At 68.2% G+C, this 13,716-nt stretch overlaps 1 protein-coding gene across 7 annotated transcripts in view; it reads right to left on the bottom strand.

Annotated features, from left to right (window-relative positions):
• Positions 1-13,716, bottom strand: part of RXRA (retinoid X receptor alpha) — a 98,905-nt gene that overhangs the window by 15,487 nt on the left and 69,702 nt on the right. For 6 of the 7 annotated variants that reach the window (XM_059071505.2, XM_067040356.1, XM_067040354.1 and 3 more), the window contains 3 exons: positions 13,243-13,508; positions 7,409-7,559; positions 6,802-6,981 (listed from right to left, as the gene is read on the bottom strand). In XM_059071505.2, coding sequence (XP_058927488.1) covers positions 6,802-6,981; positions 7,409-7,559; positions 13,243-13,508 — 597 coding nt within the window. The remainder of the gene's footprint in view (positions 1-6,801; positions 6,982-7,408; positions 7,560-13,242; positions 13,509-13,716) is intronic. The other variant, XM_067040358.1, reaches the window with a different exon arrangement.

The following is a 13,716-nucleotide window of genomic DNA, read 5'->3' as shown; positions in this document are numbered from 1 at the left end:
CACGCGGGAGGAAGGCCGAGGCGACCAGGCGCCCCACGGCTGGGCGTTCACGGACCCTCGACTTCACAGCCCATGCAGCTCAAGCCGCCCTTTCCCAAGAGGGGCCGAGACCTCCCTGAGGTCACCCAGCAGGCCCAAGGCGACGCTGAACCAGAGCCCCACAAAGACCCAAGAAGGCTCCCGGGGGCTTCTGCAGCACTCTGTGCTGACCCTCACACACACACACACCCCCTTCCCCTGCTGGGGACACCAAGGGCCCTGGGCCCGGGGAAAGGAGGCCTGGGCGGGGTAGGAGAGGCTGCCCACACAGCACCAGCACAGGGGAGCCCCTGGGCGTACTGGGCCTGTGCCTCCCCAGATGCCACTAAGCGAGGGCCGCAGCACCAGGACGGGGCCCCCACCGCCGCCGCCGGCCGCCCTCCCTTGGTCCTGCTCTGCTGAGCCAGAGCAGGTGTCCAGACGTCCCCCGACACTCCCAGGGCCAGCTCCTCCTCAGCCCCCACCCCACACAAGGCTTCCTGGGGCCCCTGCAGACCCCATGGCAGAGCAGGAGCTTGTGCGAGGCGACTTCCCGAGGGCTGCCGTGAAACCCCGGTCACACGCTCCCAGCCCCACCGAGGGGAAGGCCCTGCACGCAGCCCCCAGCACGGAGCCTTCCGGAGGCCGGGAGGGTGCGTGCCATCACCCCTCTGGGCCTCAGTCGAGGCCTACCCTCCCCTGCGGGAAGTCCGGACCGGGCAAAACACAGTGCCCTGTCCCCGCAGACGCCGCTGTCACGGGACTGCCCACCCCCACGTACCTCTTGAGAGACCCACCTGCCCTGCCCAGCTCCGGGGCCCGAGCTCGGGGCTGCCTCACCCCGGGCCCTCTCACCCTTGGCCTCGGGTGGGTCTTGCAAATGCAGGGGACCAGCAGGAGGGAGGAGGGGGGTCCCTGGCTCTGGTGCCCGCCCTGCCTGGCCACGGTTCTCAGCGGCCACTTCCTCCTCAGGCCACAGCTCTAGGGGCTCTGCCGGCCCGCCCCCGCTCCCTCCCCCAAGCCTGGGGGTGTGAGGGCTCCCCTCTGTTGCTCCCTGGGGGTCCCCCGGGCCCGTGCCATTCCTGGAACACCACCCACAGCTCTGCCACAGTCCACGTGGACCCCTCTCCGACACGCCGGTACCGCCAACGACCGTTCAGACCCACCCCGGGCCGCGGGGCTCGCTGAGGGCCGGCCCTGCATCCTTCCCGCATCCACAAATGGCTATTTACGGATGGCCCCTGCCAGGGGCTGCGCTCTCCAAGACGCAAACGCTGACTCGAGCGAGAGACAGACTTTCCGTCCGTGTGGCGAGACTCGGACACGGGGCCGGACCACGCTTCAGATCCACCAGCCGGGCCCCGGAGCCAGGCGGGAGGCCTCGAGTCAGAGTTTCTGCAAGCCTGGTCCTTCTGGAAAGTCTGACAGCCGGTGGGGCTGGGCGGGGAGCTCAAGCTGGCCGGCCTGGCTCTGGCCTCTTCCGACACAGCGGATGCTGGGCCGGAGCAGGGCACCTCCTCGCGTCACCGTCTGCTACAGGGGACGGGGTCACAACCAGAAGAGTGGACCCGGTGGGCGGCAGCCACACAGGCTGATCTGTGCCCGCATCCGGAGTGGTGGGAACCCGGGACCCTGGCAGGCCGGTGCCCCTGAGACCCTGAGGGTGGGGGTCCCCCCAGGGTCTGTCCTCTGAACAGAACCCTAAATCCTCAGAGCGGGGACACAGCTGAGAGGCACGTTTTAGCAGTTGGGGAAACAGGCCCGGAGCAGCACAGGGGTGCGGCTGAGCCCTCGGGAGAACAGGCGGCTTAAAGCCCCAGGCTCCGGAATCAGACGCTGCTCTGCCCCAGCTGCCCCAGCCAGAGTGACGAGGACAGCACCGGCCTCCAGGCTGGATCCACAGGAGGCGCCCTCGGCTTCGCCCCCGCGCAAGGCCCCCATGACGCCGCCCAGTTAAGGGGCTCTCCTCCCCTTCCAGGCGGGACAGGGTGGCAGGTGGGGATCCCTCAGCACTTGCCTCCTGCCTGGGGGTGTCTGGAATTAATCAGCAAGTGAAACACTGAAACCGGAAGGGCCCCTCCGCTCTGAGCAACATCGTTGCAAATATTTTGTTTTATTTACACACAGGGTGGGGGGGGCAGGGGGAGGGGCTGGGGATCACGCTCTGCCAGCTCCACCACCTCTTAGAGGTCTGTAGCTGTGTTTGACTTACATCCGCTGGCACCGCGAAGCCTCGGGTGGGAGGCGTCGGCCAAGACAGGCCCTCGTCATCCTCCCAGCCCCGAGCCACGGGCAGAGGGGCCAGCACGGGGAGGGGACGCTGCCGGGAGGGCAGAGGAGGCCGGGCCCCCACGCCGGGGATCCCCAGGAAAGCCCCCGGGGCCGACCCTCCCCCAGCAGCCGAGCACGCGCCTGGGAGGGGCACTAACGCCCAGCATAAGCCGGGTCCCCGGCGTCAGGAGACAGCTGCTGCCGGACGTCCAGGGGAGCAGCAGCCCACAGCCAGGGTGGGACCCCCTCCCCCGGACCCACACAGTGCCCACTGCTGCCCTCCGGCTCCTGGGGCCAGGCAGGAAGCCGCGAGGTGGGAGGGGTGTCTGGGGGCGGGGGGCGACGGACCACAGGCCTACCGCCTCCTTTGCTCTGGCACCGCCAGCGGCCGGGCCCTTCCTCCATCCCCTGTATGGCCCCCGGGGCAGGCAGGGCTGGACTTCTCCAAGGGCTCTGACCCGGCTGCCTCTTCTCAAGGCCGGAGGGGCATGTCCCTGCCAGGGGTCACGGGGCGAGTTATGTCCCCCGAGCTCAGAGGACACATCCCTCCTTCCCTCAGGGGGCTCAACCCAGGACAAGTGCCCTGCACACAAGAATGATCACGTGCAACATATACGGGTTCACCCACGTGCACACACGCTGCAGCCCCCACTCTCTGACCTCACCACCCGCCAGGCACGGGCGGGGCTGGCACCCTCCACGTTCCCCCCAACAGGCCCTTCGGGGAGCCTGCCGACACCCCCGTGCACCGCGAGGAAACTGAGGCTCGGAGAGGCAAGGCCACGCGCCCGCGTGGACAGGGAGGCACGGGAACCAGCGGGGGCCTCTCCGCAGCCGCAGGCGGGGGCCATGCCCCCCTGTGCACACACCTCAGGCGCTGCCGTTTTCACAGCCCAGTCCCTCGGAGGCAGGGGACGGGGCGCAGGAAGGAAACGGGGAGAGGCCTTCCTCAGAGAGGAAGAAGGAAGCAGAGGCGGGGCAGCGGGGTGACCCTCCAGCCTGCTGCCGTCAGGTCTCCCCCCTCAGACGGGAGCACCCGTAGGCCCTGAGCCCTGCAGCTGCACGCCCAGCGGACAGGCCCGGGCTCAGCCTGGGGAGGGCTGGCCCGCGGGGCACCTCCCACCTGGGCCCCACCAACCCCGGAATGCTGCGGAACGGGCCCCCAGGGTTTGCGTGTGTGCGCACGCCCCTGCCGTGGCCCGACACGAGACGCCGTGGGCCCGCCGCGTCCCTCGTTACCAGCGCGGGGGCAGGGTGCCCGTCGGCCCTCCCCGCGGTCGGCCGGTCCAGGGGCCAGCGCCAAGCCTGCGCCCCACCTGTACCAGGGGTGTGATCACAAGCTTCTCCCAGGGGTCGGGCGGCACCGAGGCCGGTCGGCATGGGCGCCCGTGTGGGGCTGGCACCTGGGAGGGCTCAGGCCGGCCCTGAGGGCGGACAAGCCACATCCTGCGTGCGCCCGGCCAAGGCTGGGGTGGCACCCCGGGCCCCCACCCCCCTGGGCCCCGCTCTGCCCCAACTCACGCTGCCACCAGCCCTGCCACCGCCGGGGAGCTCTCCTGGCGGGGGTCGTCCCAGGACAGCAGAGAGGAAGGAGGCTGCCTCAGGACCGAGCCCCCTGCAGGGCCGGCACCGAGGCTGCGCCGGGGCCACCAGAGCGAGGCAGTGGGCCGGACCCCACAGGCGACGGGAAGCACGGGAAGCACGACGCGCCCGCCACCCACGCCAGGACAGAGCCTCCTCCCGTGGCCCCAGGGCTCGCGGGCCACACGGGGCCAGTGAGTGAGGGGAGTTGTACGTTGTGTCGTGAGCATGAGAGGGCGGTGTAGGAGGGTCTTGACTGTCTGCTTGTGACTTATAAATCCAGCAAGAGGCAAGGGGGAGGGGGCGGTCCTGATGGGATCAGGTATTTATCGAATGGCTCATAAATCTGGTCTTGAGGGCCGCGCTGCCTCGGGATCGCGCCCAGCGCTCCAGATTTATGCGCCACACGGAGAGACGGGCGGCGCGGCTCCGGCCCAGGCCGACGGGGGCAGCCCAGCCGCGCCAGTGTGGCCCCGAGACCTCCGCGAGCGCCCCTCCCCCCTGCACCCCGTTTCTCTACCCGGGAGGTGTGGGAACAGCGTCACAGCACCACGGCTGAGAACGTGTGCGACGAGGACAGGGTCCCCGAAGAGGCTCCGCACGCAGCAGGCGCTCCTAACAGCCCCCGGTGAGCACAGGGGAGGGGTCAGAGCCGGTGCCGCCCCAGCCCCGAGCCCGCAGCTCCACTGGGACGGGAGACGGGTGTCATCCACTCTCCCCCAGGTCTTGGGGGAACAGGCAGCTGGGGTCTGCCCAAGGCTCACGGGCGGACAGGCTGAGGGGGCCTCAGGAGGGGGTCCGCGGTTACGGGAGAGCCCTGGGGACCCGTGGACGGTCCCTCCCTGGGGCCCCACAGCGCGCCACATCCACCGAGTTTCTCGGCCTCGGCACGCGCTGACCCCGCCAGCCGCGTCTGCCAGACACCCTTCCCCTCTTCTGGTGTCGGCTGGACATGTGCCCACCCAAGCCTTGCCTGATGTTCACAGCTGGGCCGGGGCCTACTCTGGGCTCCCACAGTCCCCTGGGCTTCCCCCAAGGCAGCACTGATCACACCTGGGGGGCCCTGCCTGGCTGTCTCACGGTCACTTTCAATGGATGGATGCCCACGGCTCGCTGCTGTGTGCCCGGCGCCCGGCATGGTACCAGGCACCAGGCGTGGCAAGCTCAGCACGCGAGTGATCTCCCTCTATACTGCGGTGCCCACAAGGGAGCCCTGAGCCGCAAGCTGCATGTCAGGGCCCCACCTCCCCTCGGCACACTGGCACCTGGCCCTCTGGCCAGGCTCCACATCTGGACGCACACTGATCTGCTGCCCACCACACGCTTGCCCCCTGCCCAAGTTTCCATCCTTCAGGAACCACGCTGCACTCACCACCTCCAGGAAGTCCACCCTGACTACAAAAGGTGGCCGGGGGAACCGGGGCTGGGCACAGGCCTCCCCCAGCCAGGCACATGCTTCCTCTGCCCTCTTGATGGCCTAAAGGAATAAGATCTGCACTGGAAGCCAGAGGCCCAGGTTCCAGCCCGACATGTGATCTTGGACAAGCCCTGGACCCTCTGGGCCTCAGCTTCTCCACCCACACAAAGAAACGTGGGCCAAGGTCTCTATGGAACAGGTACCCTGATCAGGAAGGCCCGGAGCTCAGGCCGGCCCCTCGCTCATGCTGAAGCGCAGGAGGCACCCCGCCCCTCACCAGCAGCTACCACCGAGCCCCCATCACATCACTGCACTGCACAGGCAGCCTCGCGGCCTCAAGGAGCAAATCCTGCAGGACCACACCTCAGCCCAGCTGAAGTTTCGGTTTCTCAGCAAGAACAAGTGGGGCTGACGAGATAAACAAGCGAAAGGAGATGAAAACCGCAGTCCCCACGAGAGGACAGTCCTCAGTGGTGAGACGCCAGCCCAAGACCCCGACAGGACCCGGTGGGAAGGAGATGGAAGGAAAAACACAAGCCACGCGTGGACCATGGGAACAGCCGCAGCGGAGAAGGGACCCCGGACAGCACCTCCTAAACCCACGAGGCCTCAGGCACGAGACACTCAAGCAGGGACGCAGACCAAAACTGAGAAGCCACCCGGAATACAGGAGCCACCAAACCTGCGCTGGGGAAACCGAGGCCCACGGACGGCAAGGGTCTACGAGGAGCCACCCTGGGCTCTGGCCCAGGTCTGGTTGGACAGCTTGACAATTTCAGCGACCTCAGGGGAGCGGCCTTCCGTGCTACACGCCCCCACCCGCCCCTAATAAACGTTGTCACAACCCAAGGCTGAGAGACCCGCAGCTACTACTACTACCACTACTACTACTACTCCTCCTCCTCCTCTACTCCCAGTAGAGTTCCTCTACTGGGAGGACCTGGGGTCACCAAGGCACCCCAGCCAGGTCTGTAGGAGGAAGCACACGGCCCAGGACAAGCTGGCGTCCAGCAGGCTTGGGAATGTCCTGATGGCCCCCAGAGTTCCCCGCCCGCCCCCGACCCGGGTCTCCTCGACCGTCGCCTACCCAGCAGCGGAAACAAGGCTCCAGGACCCGCACGCACGCTTTCCCGGGCTCGTTCATTCAGCGCCCGCGTCTCCCACCCCCAGCCTTGGCCCTCGCCGTGCTTCTGCCTCTGCCTCTCCCAGAGCCCAGGCACTCGGCCGGGCCCACTATGACCTTGAAGAGGCTCTGACCAACGTCTGTCCCCGACGGGGCGGGGAGCCGCCAGCAGGCAGGACCGAGAGTGTCTCTCCCGGAATCCCAGAGCCTAGCACACGGCAGGTACTCAGGCAAGAGCCGGTGAGGGAGCTCACGGCCCCTGGAGATGTGCTGCCAAGAGAGCGGCCGCCGCCTCTGCAGGGAGTGAGCACCCCGTCACCAGAGGTATGCAAAGGAGCTCCGCGAAAGTGCCAAGTGTGCTCCGAGAAGGGAGAGGGCCGGCGCCACCTACCTTCGCGCTTCATGCCCATGGCCAGGCACTTCTGGTAGCGGCAGTACTGGCACCGGTTCCGCTGCCGCTTGTCGATCAGGCAGTCCTTGTTGTCCCGGCAGGTGTAGGTCAGGTCCTTGCGCACCGTCCGCTTGAAGAAGCCCTTGCAGCCCTCGCAGCTGTACACCCCATAGTGCTTGCCTGCGGGCGGGGCGGGGCGGCCGTGAGCGTCCTGCGGCCAACGGGCAGGGGGTGCTCTTCCCGCTGGGGTACGGGAGCCGGCCTGGGAGCGCGGGAGACCCGGAGCCCGGGCTCCTCGCCGTCTCCGCGTCTGAGCCGGAGGCCCGAGGAGGTCGGCCGTCCTGCCCCCGGCGCTGCCGGGCTCGGGAGTGGGATGTGAGGGGCCCCTCACCCAGGGCACAGCCCAGAGAGGGGGCACAGCCCTGCTGCCCCCGTGCCAGCGTCACCACCACAGCTGCCTCGTTTCTGGAAGCCTCGAGGCCACCCCGCCGCTTACCATCTCCGGGACGTGGAAACACTAGAAGGTCCCGGGTGAGCGGCTCGGAGCTCAGAGCAGCCCCTTGTTGGCCGGGGGCCCTGCCCTCCCACTGGGCCCTCGGCGGCTTACCTGAGGAGCGGTCCCCGCAGATAGCACAGATGTGCTTGGTGAAGGACGCCATGTTCCCTGAGGGGTGGGCCGGGACTTTGAGGACACCGTTGAGGCCCAGCGGGGGCTTGATGTCCTCGCTGCTGCTGACGGGGTTCATGGGTGAGTTGAGCTGAAGTGGGGGGGGGAAGCCGGGGTCAGCCCTGGCAGGCTGCTGCTAGGCACCTGCTGCTGGGCCAGAAAGATGCTGCCACACACCCCCTTCACAGAGAGAGAAACTGAGGCTCAGAGAGGGGCCTTGCCCACCCCAAGGCACGCGGAGCGGCAGGGCCCAGCCCCGCCGAGCGCCGGCCGGATGGATACCTGGCACCTCTTACTCAGCCGTCCTGCCCTCAGGGCCCGACCCTCCCGCAGGACCCCAGGCTCGAAGGAGGACCCGCAAGGCCCCCGCGCACACCCTCTGTCCCTCGCCCTCCTAAATAAGAACTGCCTGCCATTCCTGGGCGCTCCCCCGACAGGACAGCGAGAGCGCTGGGACCCTCTGGTGAGGCAGGCGCTCTGGGGACTCCCAACCCACAGATGGGCACTGAAGCCTGGTCCCAGCAAGGAGGGAGGAGAGCCTGGGTCCACCAGCAGGCCACGCTGCCCCGGCCTCGGCGGGCGGGGCAGGGGTCCTGGATCGTGTGACCCAAGGAGAGAGGGAGGAGACAGCATCCCTTACACACACACACACACACACACACACACACACACACACACACACACCCCTCCATCCCTCCCGCCATGCTGACACGCTCCACGAAGAAGCGTGGGAAACTCACCAGTCACCCTGGCAACAGATGCCGCGGCTGCAGTGACACAGCAGTTTTGGTTCCGCTGCGCCCACCCCAGCTCTCCCATCAGCGCCAAGGGCCCCGAGGTGCTTCCCGCCGCATCCCGCGCGCCAGCCGGTCCCCACAGGCGCCAGGACGCCAGCTGGGCGGCCCCCCGGCACCCCGACTTCTGCAAACCCCTGACAAAGGCGGAAGTCGGGTCCTACGACGTCTCTGGATGGACAGCAGCTGCCACGCTGTCCCCTGGTAGCCCCGGGCTGGGCCCCTCCTGCACAAGGGAACCTCACTCCCTTCCTTCCCCGGGGCCCCCAACCCCCTACTCCCGTCCGCCTTGCTCGGGCTGGGCGCTCAAAGCACAGACCACCCCAAAGGCTGCTTCAGGCCAGCCCCGGCGCCCGCAGGGATTCTCCCAGCCCTGGACAGGTCTGGATTCTTCTGCTCGGGTGGGCTGTGGTTCTGTCAGGTCACTTAATCCCACGGGACTCGGGGGTGGGGGCGGCTGCAAGGAGGCCGGGAGGCCAGCCCCGGCCACCTGGGGCTGTCAAGACGCAGGAGGTGGGGCGAGAGGGCATCCGTAGGACCCCACTGCACCCAAGAACGCGCACCCCACACCTCCGACCACCCCCGCAGGGTCTGACCTCCAGGAGCGTCTCCCAGATGAGCCTCCACTAAGCAGGGGCGCCGGCTGTTTGCTAAGGGCCACTGTGCGTGGACTTGGTCACGTGCAAAGCCCCTAGGGAGCAGGGAGAGCTGCCCTCCCCTTTCCAGAGTGGACACAGCAGCTCAGGGAGTTCAGGGGACCAGCAGAGAGCCCATGGGTGCTAAGTGACCGAGCAGGTGTGAGCTCAGGCCCCCGGGAGCCACGAGCGCTGAGGGGTTCCCTGCCCACTGCAGGAGGGACATCCAGGGCCCCAGGGGACGGGCCGGCCCAGAGCCGCTCGGCGATCCGATCCACCAGGCCATCCACTGAGCATCCAGCCAGGCGCCCGAGGCCCCGAGGAACACGCCCTGCCCAGCCCGCAGAGCTCGCCCACGGTAGTAGGGGGAACGGCCACAGCTTACTGCGGGATTCTGCCTCCTCTCTTCCCTGTGTGACTGCAGGGAAATTATCTAATCGCTCTGGGCCTGACGCTCCTCGCGTAAAAACTGGAGAAGACGTGAGTGGCCTCCGTCCCAGGGCTGCCATTAGGATAACGGAGCGACTCACGGGCAGCGCCCACAGCAGAGCTCAGGAAGCCAGCCTGGGGCGCAGCAGCCTCTGCACTAGCACTTGGGCTAGGCCAGCTGGGCCGCGGACGATGGAAGGCGGCGTCCCAGGCAGAGGGCTCCCCCCCACCCCCACTGCAACCCCGGAGCAGACGTCTGGAGGTGGGGAAAACCAAAGAACTGTTGGGAAAAGGGCAGGAAATCCGTGCGGCCGGGACTGGAGGGTCAGCAGCAGGGGCCGGGGGCAGGTCTTGAGGGGCCGCTGAGCGCGTGGGCACAGCGGGCGCAGGCTGGAGGCTGGCACGAGGCCTCCCTCGGGCCGCGGGAGCCCGGCCGCGACTCCACGCAGCTCTGGATCCGCTAGGCGGCACCGAGGAGAGGGACGCGGGCGTTTCCTCTTTCTGCGGTTGCCCAAACCACGCCGGGCGGGTAGGGGCCACCTCTCCTCTCTCCCAGGCCCCCACGTGCAGGCCCTCGGGACTGGCGCCCGCCCCAAGGAAACAGGCAGGCCCCGCAGCACCAGGGAAACAGCTGCAGGCAGGACGGATGGAGCCGTCACTCAGGGTCCGTATCATGGCCAAGCTGGCTCCCAGGCCACACGCTGAGGGCATCCCTGCCCTGCCGGGCTCAGGCTTCCTTCCCGTGGGCACGGCAGCCAGCCCAGAGGCTCTGGGGAGCCCTAGGAGACCCTGCACGTGTGTGAAGACGTAGGCTGCTTGTAGCCCCATCCTCACCCCAGGCCTGGGGCCGCCCCTTCCCTTCTCTGCCTCAACTGGTGGGTCCTGGCACGGCCGCCACGGCAAGGCTGAGGGGGACAGGGGTCGCTCTTCTCCCTCCCTAGCCCCAAGCTGGTGGGCCTTGGACTGGTTCACATCCCCCAGGACAGAGCGCGGGGTGCCTTGCTCCGCCAGGCACACCCACCCACCCACCGTGGGCTCAGAGGCTCCCCCACCTATGGGGGTGGCTCCCCTCCTGCACTCCGTCCCGTGTCCTAGGAGACCCGGGGCACCAACAGCCCCTTCTGGAGACCAAAGACTCCGTGGCGTGCCCAGCATGGGGGTCCCATCCCGTCTCCCCTTTCACATCCTTGGCACGTATTTCAGTTCCCGCGGAGCCTCCAGGACTTACTGAAACAACCGCCCGGCTCCATCAGGGCCCCCCAGGTCTCCTCCCCGCCCCTCGCCGCCCCCCTCTTCCACGCCCACCGTGCTCTTCCCTCCCGGCCCGTGCTGGTAAGGCCCACCGCCCACAGTCAGGACGGGGTGGCAGGCCCTTGGCCCCGCTGGCCTCTGTCTGCCCATCAAGGCAACTGGCAAACCCTATGAGGCCCAGCGGCCCGCTGGAAGCCCATCACAGAGGCCTCCCAGCCGGGGAGCCCACGGCGAGGACAGGCAGGGACCACGCAGGTCCTGCTCCAGGGAGGCTCACCAGGCTGGCGAGGCCAGGAGACCGAGGTGCCCACACGTGCCAGGCCCTGCGGGCGGGCTCCGGGATGCGGTGGGGAATGCTCCGTGGGCCCTGGGCTGACGGAGCCCCCGATCCAGGGGAGAGAGGCGGGGCAACTCGGCAACAGTACCTGAGGTCCGGCCTGGCCCTGCCCAGACCCACCCCCGCACCGTTTCCATTTCCCTGCAGGGCGGGGTCAAGGAGGAGGCCCTCCCTGACAACAGCAGAAGTCAGAAAGCCTCCCTGGTTCCGGCCCTACGACTTCGTGGCTGTGGTTTCGAGGCAGGGGGTGGGGGCATGTCCCCCTCGAGCCCCACCCACACTTCCATGCATCAGGGGAACCCCAAGTTTCCAAGACAAACTGCTGGAGCCTAGAAGCTGAACTCGGAGCCCAGGGAAGGAGTTACGGGGGCAGGGGTGGAGGCAGGGGTCGGGGGGGACTGAGGCCTCCCCAGGAACGGCGGCCAGAGGCCGAGCACGGAGCTCAGACCACGGCTAAACGATCTGCGGCCTGATCGACCTACGGAGGAACAGGCGGACGGCTGACCAGAAGGGCAGCCCAGCCGTGAACGTCTGGGACACACGGGGTTTGCTCCCCAACCCTCACCCCCTCCTAAGCCCCTCTCCTGCCCTCATCCCCTCACCAGCCTCAAGAGACCTGCGGCCCCTCGCTCACAAGCAACCTGCGCTCAACAAGCACCCGCCGTGGGCCAGGAACCTGGCCGCGTGCAGAGAACAACAGAGAACAGGAGGGACGTGGCCCCAAACCAACCCCCCAGCACCGCCCACCCCCGCCCCCAGACAGGCTACCAGTGCCAGGGGGCACCAGGCTCCCCCAAGGCTTGGGGGGGGCATCAGTGCCACCCTCGGGCCCTGCCCCTGCACAGCCCTTGCTCCAGACTCCACCCGCGGGCCCGCGGGGCGTGCAGGGCAGGCGAGGAGCCTCACAGGGCCCTGGGGGCCAGCAGGTGCGGCCTCTGTCCTGGCTCCCAGGGGACAGGGTGCAGGCCCAGCCCTCGTGTGCCCTCCCGCTGAGCAGCACTGTCAGGGCGTGGCGGCCATACGCTCACAAGAGCACGGCCAGGCCCGGCCAGGCCCCAGAAGGCAGCCAGGACCCCGGTGCCGACATCTCCGGCCTCCTGCCTGCTTCTGGAAGAACAGGTGACGTGAGGCGCCACCCGAGGCCCGAGCTCCTCTGCACCCATCCTCCAGGCACAGAGGGGCTGACGAGGTGGCCCTGGAAGAGCCAGCAAGATGCTCCACACCAAGACCAGCTCTGGACAGGCCCAGCCGATGGAGGAGGGGAGGGCTGTCCTGCAGGCGGCGTGGCGCCATGGGCAGCAGGGAGACCACGGGACACGCTGACACAACTAGCTGTGCAGCTCTGGGCCATGGAGCCCGCGCCCGAGCTCCTCTCTGGCCGCTTGTCCTGCAACCCCGTGGAAACAGCCCCCAGAGCTCTCCCCCACGGGGCCCTCCTCTAAGGGGGCCTCCCTCTACGGGGATGACAGCTGCACCCAGACTTGAACGACGCTCAGAGCAAAGGGGGCCCCACCAACGTCCAAAAGGACAGTTTGAGCCCCAGAAATAGGGAGGACCCCTGGGATTCAGCAGACCTCCCAGGCATCCAGCGAGAAATCCACCAGGAAACCACCAGAGCCAGGAGAGGAGATGCCCAGCAGGGGTCCCGGGCACTCAGGACAGCTCTGCAGGGATTCAGACAAGAAGCGCCCAGGGGAGGGTGGACCAGGCCTCGGGGGTCCCCACGGCAAGAACTGGCTGAGTCAGGCCCGCCAGGTGCCAGCAGCTTCCTGATCTGGACCCAACCCCGAAAGCCAGGCTGTTCAGAGGAGCATCTGGGCAAACACGACCACAGACACCACCAAGCCCGGCAGATGAGCTGAAGCCGCGGTGGCACTCTGGCCTGGCACCCCCCGAGGAGGCGGCGTCTGCCCGAGCCTGGGGGTCCGGGCAGGGAGCACCGAGACACCCCGTGTGGGGAAGGGTCCGGGCCCGGGCACAAGAAGGGCAGGCCAGGGGACGAAGGGGCTCCAGGGAGGCAGCTTCAGCCTGAGGACCTAGGAGTCCCCACCCTACAGAGCTCCGAGTCCTAGGGCCAGGTCCCCACTGCACTGGAGGGCGCCTTGCTGGGACAGAGGGCCGGCGAGGAAGCTTGGTTGCTGACCCCCGAGGGCCACGGGCACAGGAGTCGGCCAGACCTGAGCTCAAACCCAGGCGAAGGCTGCCTCTCTGACACTGTTTCCAGAGGTGAAAGGTAGAAGGGACAGCCCCCGCCTCCCAGGGCCCACAGGACTGTGCAGGTAAAGCCAGGCCCCGCCCCTCTGGCCCGGGCCCCGCCCCCGCACTTACCTGGGGGCTGCCGGTGCCGAAGCCCAGGGTGGGTGTGGTGGGCACGGACATGGAGTGGGGGCCCATGGGGGAGCTGATGACCGAGAAGGGCGGGCCCATGCCGTTGATGGGGGAGCTCAGGGTGCTGATGGGCGAGTGCAGCTGTCCCGGGGAGCCGAGCGAGGAGCTGATGCCGGGCCCCAGGGAGGGGTGCAGCGAGGGGGCGGCCATGGAGCCGCGCCCCGTGGGGGAGTTGAGGGAAGAGGAGTTCACCTGGGTGGAGAAGTCTGCAAGACAAGAAGCCACAGGAGGCCAGTCAGGAATCCACAGCGACTGGCCCACTACCCCTCAGGCCACAGCGACCACACCAGGCCGTGGAAGGGCAAGGACCCCCCCACTGCGATCCTAAGGCTCCCCGGCAACACGAGGCCAGGCCAGGCATGCCCAGAGCTCCCCTCCAAGGCACCAGCCCCACCTGGCCCAACTTTAAAGTTC

The sequence above is a fragment of the Kogia breviceps genome, chromosome 8 (assembly GCF_026419965.1).
Source record: "Kogia breviceps isolate mKogBre1 chromosome 8, mKogBre1 haplotype 1, whole genome shotgun sequence".
NCBI classification, from domain to species: Eukaryota; Metazoa; Chordata; class Mammalia; order Artiodactyla; family Physeteridae; genus Kogia; species Kogia breviceps.
This window is presented reverse-complemented; position numbering and strand designations above follow the sequence as displayed.